At 42.8% G+C, this 5,893-nt stretch overlaps 1 protein-coding gene across 1 annotated transcript; it reads left to right on the top strand.

Annotated features, from left to right (window-relative positions):
• Positions 1-1,742: 1,742 nt before the first annotated feature.
• Positions 1,743-4,330, top strand: stmn1a (stathmin 1a). The gene is made up of 5 exons (XM_037693239.1): positions 1,743-1,812; positions 3,030-3,074; positions 3,166-3,338; positions 3,430-3,621; positions 3,692-4,330. The coding sequence occupies exons 2-5, from the start codon at positions 3,059-3,061 to the stop codon at positions 3,761-3,763; spliced, it is 453 nt and encodes a 150-aa protein (XP_037549167.1). The 5' UTR covers positions 1,743-1,812; positions 3,030-3,058; the 3' UTR covers positions 3,764-4,330.
• The last annotated feature ends 1,563 nt before the right edge of the window (positions 4,331-5,893 follow it).

Here is a 5,893-nt window from a genome sequence, read left to right as displayed (position 1 = left end):
TAGAAGTTTAGTTCATTCAAGGCTGTCATATTCGTTCATAACTTTATTATTACCGGTAGTAAGCCTGAGAGCTACTGGATCCAACCAAAAAGTTACTGGAATGCACCCTTTCAAAATAAGAGTTCCCAGATCCTGTTCCAGCAGGATCCAGCTCAAATTAAGCCCTGCTCTCGCCCACCTGGAGCAGAAGGACTCTTATGTCCATATGCTCTATGTGGACTTCACGTCTGCCTTCAACACTAAGATCCCCCAAACCCTGATGGACAGGGTTTAATTTGTTAACTGATCAATGCAGGAACGCAAATAGCAGGTATCTATTCACACTAGGACTAAGCCCCTCCATTTGCAACTGGTACTAGACTTCTTAACAAACAGACCACAGTCTTTGAGGATCCAAAACTTATCTTCCTCCACCATAACCCTCAGCACTGACTCCCCTCAGGGCTGTGTGCTGAGCCCTCTCCTGTTCACTCTGCTCACGTTTGACTGTGCAGCTACCCATCCAGGCTGTCATATTTTAAAGTTTGCAGATGATACAGCAGTGGTGGGATGCATCACAAACAACGATGAGTCCTACTACAGACAGGAGGTGGAACACCTGGAGAGCTGGTGCAGGAAGAACATCCTTCACATCAATGTGAAGAAGATGGAGATGGTCGTGGACATAAGACGGTCTAGGAAGCTCAGTCCTCACCTCCTTCTACAGGTGTGCAGTGGAGAGCATCCTGTGCTCCAGCATCAATGTGTGGCATGGAGGCTGCACAGCTGCAGAAAGAAAAGCTTTGCAGAGAGTGGTGAAGGCTGCACAGAAATCTGTTGGAATCAGCCTCCCCACCATCACAGACATTTACATCTCCAGATGCAGGAAGAGGGCCACCTGCATCATGAAGGACCCCACTCACCCAGCACACACACTTTTTGCCCCACTCCCCTCAGGAAGGAGGTTAAGGAGCATTAAGTGTAGAACCACTAGACTGAGGAACAGCTTCTACCCTGAGGCTGTTAGACTCATGAATCTCTAACCAGAATAATCACTGTGAAAAATCATATCATGTTGCTGCTGATCTGTTTCATGTTGCTGCTGATCTGTTTAAATGTTGATGTGTTCATGCGTGCACATCTGATGTTCATGTTTGTGCTGATGTTCAATGTTTTTATGTTATGAGTGCTTAGTGTATATTTAGTTGATGTTTTCTTAGTTCATATCTTAGATGTTATTACTGTTTTTCTTATACATTTTATTGTTGGATGTAACTGGGACCTTGTGTACATAATTTCGCTCCACCACATGTACCCCATGAGGTGCGAATGACAATAAAGAAACTCTGACTCTGACTCTGACTCTGACTCTGAATTTACTAACAAAACACCATGCTTTCTTCATTTTAATAAGGATGTGGAATTATATGTAAAGTTAATAACAGACTCTACCAACAACAAGGCCCTTAGGACAATTTTTTATCTGTAAATCTTTGCAAATATTTGTTTAAAAATCACACCCCTCGTTGTTTGTTCATGTAAGTGTTGTGTTCGTCTGTATACTCCATTCATTTGTTTGTTGTATACTTGTCATTTGCTTTAATAAAGATTATAAAAATTTTAAAAACACTTCTGAGGTTAAACAAACATTATTGTTTAAAAAAACTACAATCCCAGAAGGCTGTGGGAGGGACCAGACTGTCAGTGATTGGCGGAGAGTAGCGTGACGAAACTGGTTGTTTTCCATTTATTCGCGCGCTTGCGTGTGTCGCGTGCAGACTTAGGAGTAGTGGAGAAGCGCGTGAGCCTCCTCGGAGCTGCAGCTTGTTGAAGGTGGGTGTGACTGACAACATGGTGGTTTTAACTAATTTAAGCTCCACTAAACGGCTCCGTTTAAGTCCTGTAAGGAAATACAGAAGAGTGAAAAGAGTTTTTATCGCAGTTGATATATATTTTCCGTATATTTATATTTGAGCGTTTCAAACTAATAATAAGGTTTTGGCGGCATCCTTTTGATGTTATTGTGTATTTGTGGTGTTTCAGTGACAGAATGGCGTTTGTTTCTGTCGACGGGTTCGCCTTTTGTTCGCCGGGAGGCAGACAGTTGGCTCAGACGGACACGAGACGACTGCTTGGCGACATCTGCCCTCCTTTTTTAGTTTCTTCTATCAGTGATGTTCATTTTGAGCTCGTCTTCGCGCCATCACGGCGCCTGCGTGTGTGGAAACGTTGTTTTAACTGAATCTTTGTGTTGCACGTTGTGGAGCTGAGAGCCTCTTTGTCTGTGCAGCTGCTCTCAAAGCGCCATTGTTTGCAGCTGCTGGTCGTGAACCACACCAATGTACATTTCATCAGCAGCTCCATGAAGTGAGCTGGCCTCTGGATACATGGATGGACGTTAGTGTAAGGTGTTTATATTCACATGTCCAGGTAAACAGCTGTCGGCCTCTGAAATCCCAGAGGAAGTTCCTTTTTTTTTAAATGAGGTGAATCAATAAATTCACTCAAAGCTGTCCACTGACCTGACAGCTGCTCATGTCTGTCACATTCATTTATTTAGTGCATGCTCATGTAAAGTATTGAGCTGGCTTTTGTTTTCCATGTGTTCCTCCATGCCCCACCCTGCCCCCCCAGCTCCAAACCCATGCTGCCTGAACAGGTGCTCCCTGTTGGTTCCGTCTGCATCTTTCCACCATTGTTGGACTGTTCAGGCTCCGTCAGCATCTGGCGCTGCCTCTCCGCTCCACAGCCTTTTGTCTCGGAGCAGAGACCACATGTCTTTAAGAATGAGCGTGGCAGCAGATTGGGCCTCACCCTGCCGGTCTACGGTGGGTTCGTGACCCCACACTGATCTGAACATCAGTGAGTTTGAACGTAAACAAAGGAGCTGGATGTCTGGGCTGGTTTGTGTGGACTGATGGGCGGTGGTTGCTTGCAGGGATCAGTGTTGCCACCTGGCGTCACTGGTGGGGCCAAATGTGCACAAATGGTGCCAACCATCCACTAGAGGCTGCTGACTGACGTCACTACTTCTTGTTTTCCTGCTCCAGGTGTTTAACCCAGCAGAACACTTTAAAAAATGGCAGCCTCTGAAGGTAAACGTTCCCTTTAATTAAAACTGATTTAAGCAGGCGGAAACTGTCTGCGTCTTGATGTCCGTTTTTTTTTTTTTTGTTGGTCTTTTAGATATTCAGGTGAAGGAGCTGGACAAGCGAGCATCCGGCCAAGCGTTTGAGGTCATCCTTGGTGCTCCTGCCCCTGATGGGAAAGGCGACTTCCCTCTGTCTCCCCCCAAAAAGAAGGATGTCTCGCTGGAGGAGATCCAGAGGAAGCTGGATGCTGCAGAGGAGAGGCGCAAGGTAAAAACTTGTAGGTTGAAATAGCCTTTTTTTATTTTTTTTTTTTACTTAAGCTTTTGTAATTGTGGTAAATCTTCCCATCTGTTTTCAGACCCATGAAGCAGAGGTTCTGAAGCACTTGGCAGAGAAGCGTGAACACCAGAAGGAAGTGCAGCAGAAGGCTATGGAGGAGAACAATAACTTCAGCAAGATGGCCGAGGAGAAGCTCCAGCAGAAGATGGAGGCCAACAAAGAGAACCGCACAGCGATCATGGCAGCCATGAATGAGAAATTCAAAGAGAAGGTTGGTCATTTCTGCTCGGCATGTACGGAGCGATCTGCTGCCACACGTTAACGTTTTATTTATTGAACAGGACAAGAAGCTGGAAGAGGTGAGGAAGAACAAAGAAACTAAAGATCCCTCAGAAGAAACCTCGGAGGACTGAAGGCAACAAACGAGGGATTGTTTACTGTTTTTTTTTTTTTACGTATCCAAAGATTGCTTTATTTTTATTTTTTTGTTCACCCGGTATCGTTTTTCACTATTCACCTTTTTGAAATACAAGTTGTGACTATTCCAGATCTCCTGCTAGAAGTGTACTTGCGCTGGTAGTTCGTGTGGATCATTCCTCCTGGTGTTCTGTGACCATCTGATGCGTAGCTTTCGTCACTGCAGCTTCATCCCCCTTCCTTTTTTTTTTTAAAATGGAAAATTAATGGCGTGTCCTTGCCTTCTTGGGAAGCATGTTTCTATGCATCAATCTTTTTATTGCACCCGTTTCATAGTGCGTTTTTAAAACCGTCTGTGAACCACACCTGTTCTCGGCACTTCCTGTATATTTAAAAAGTAGCACAAGGTTCTATCGAGGTGTCGGCTCTTCGGTACGCGGGTGTCTCTAACGCAGCCTTGCTACCCAGATTCTGCTCATTTTTCTCGTGCAGGTCGTGTTTTTGTGCCACTTCTGATTCTTGGCTTTTTGTAAATAAAAGAAGGGTGTTATCTTCAAAGCACACGACTCTTTGCTGTGTAGCTGTGGATCAACATGGGACTGTGAAGAGCGGGGCTCCATCTCAAACGTCACCAAGCAGGCGTGTGCACGTGGAATGCAAGAGAGCAATACATGGCATTTCAATAGGAAGTGACTCGTTGACCTTCGTTTGTTGTACTAAAACAAATAAAAGTGTGAACGTCTTGGTTAATTTGTCTGAGATTTCATTGCTCCAAGATGAAGAAAAAAATCCAAAGTAATGGTCTTTATCTGATTAAACTTAAAGGTACAGTGAACAAGAAATCATGACCTTGATTTTAATTTTAACTGCATGAATATTTTAGCAAAATTTCCAAACTGCATTCCTATTGAATGCAACAATTTAAAGCACTTTCTTGCCTGACTGATTTGCTATTGATGTTTATTTTATATTAATCTTGATCAAAGCATATGTTAAGATTTGTTGGCACACCAAATTTTAGCTCTATGTAAAAAGTCCTAAATGTTTAAATTTGGTCTGGCAGCCATCTTGAGTTGAACCCAACAGGTTGTAGCTGTATATCCAGTTACTGTAAAGATTTCAAAATCCCTCCGGTGATGTGACGTATTTTGCAAGGAAGACAACAGGAAGCCTAATGCTGAAGTTTTCAGCATTCACTCGTCCATTCAACCTTTATTTATAACGGCTAGTCTCACTGAGCCATGAGGACTCATTCAGAATAGACTCCTGTTCCAGACTGAACATATAAAATAGAGTAAAAAGAATAGTGTAGGTAAAGAACATTTTGCAGAAAGCCCTCCTATTAAATGTTGCAAATAACTCTCTGGTACTACCGCACCATATTTGTTTGTTTAGATTAACAGGCATATTTTTGGGTAGACTCCAGAATAGTTACTAGAGCACACAACCAGTGACTTTAAGAATGTTGTCATTAAAAGCTGTCCAGTTAATATTTAGCTAAGAAACGCAAAGGGTGACAAATATTGCTGTTGTCTTTACTGGGTGCTGAAGATGTGCTTGATGGTTTGAAACTAGCACTCAGACACATCACAGCCTTTGGCTCCCTCTGCTGATGAAAGTCTACATTCAGCCTTTCAAACCAAGTTTGCATGTACCAGTACATACATTTGTATGAAGTAAATGATCAACTGTGTGGCCGCTTTATGTACAGTAATTGTTAAACGTAAAGCAGCTTATGAAATAAAAAATTTCTGTGTAAGTACAACCATGTGTAACATCTACTAGTACTAGTAGTCATAATAGTACGATGCTGGTTGGAGACTAGACTTTCAACCCGTCGTACAACAATGTCTGTTCTATGTGAACTAGTACGAGATATTTACTTTTACTCCTTTTCATAAAGACTTCTCTCCTTACAGGGTCTGCATTCAGTCTTTCCCTGTACTTGTCCTCTCCTTGCTGGACATCTGCCACTCTGACAAGAAATGGTCAAATAACGTTTAATATGCACAGTATTACAAACTTATGTATATATATATATACACACACAGTGCCTTGCGAAAGTATTGGGCTCCCTTGAACTTTTCAATCTTTTGCCACATTTCAGGCTTCAAACATAAAGATAT

The sequence above is a fragment of the Nematolebias whitei genome, chromosome 19 (assembly GCF_014905685.2).
Source record: "Nematolebias whitei isolate Nwh7 chromosome 19, NemWhi1, whole genome shotgun sequence".
In the NCBI taxonomy this organism is placed as follows: Eukaryota; Metazoa; Chordata; class Actinopteri; order Cyprinodontiformes; family Rivulidae; genus Nematolebias; species Nematolebias whitei.
Note: the sequence above shows the minus strand (reverse complement) of the source record. Positions and strands in the feature narration are given on the sequence as shown.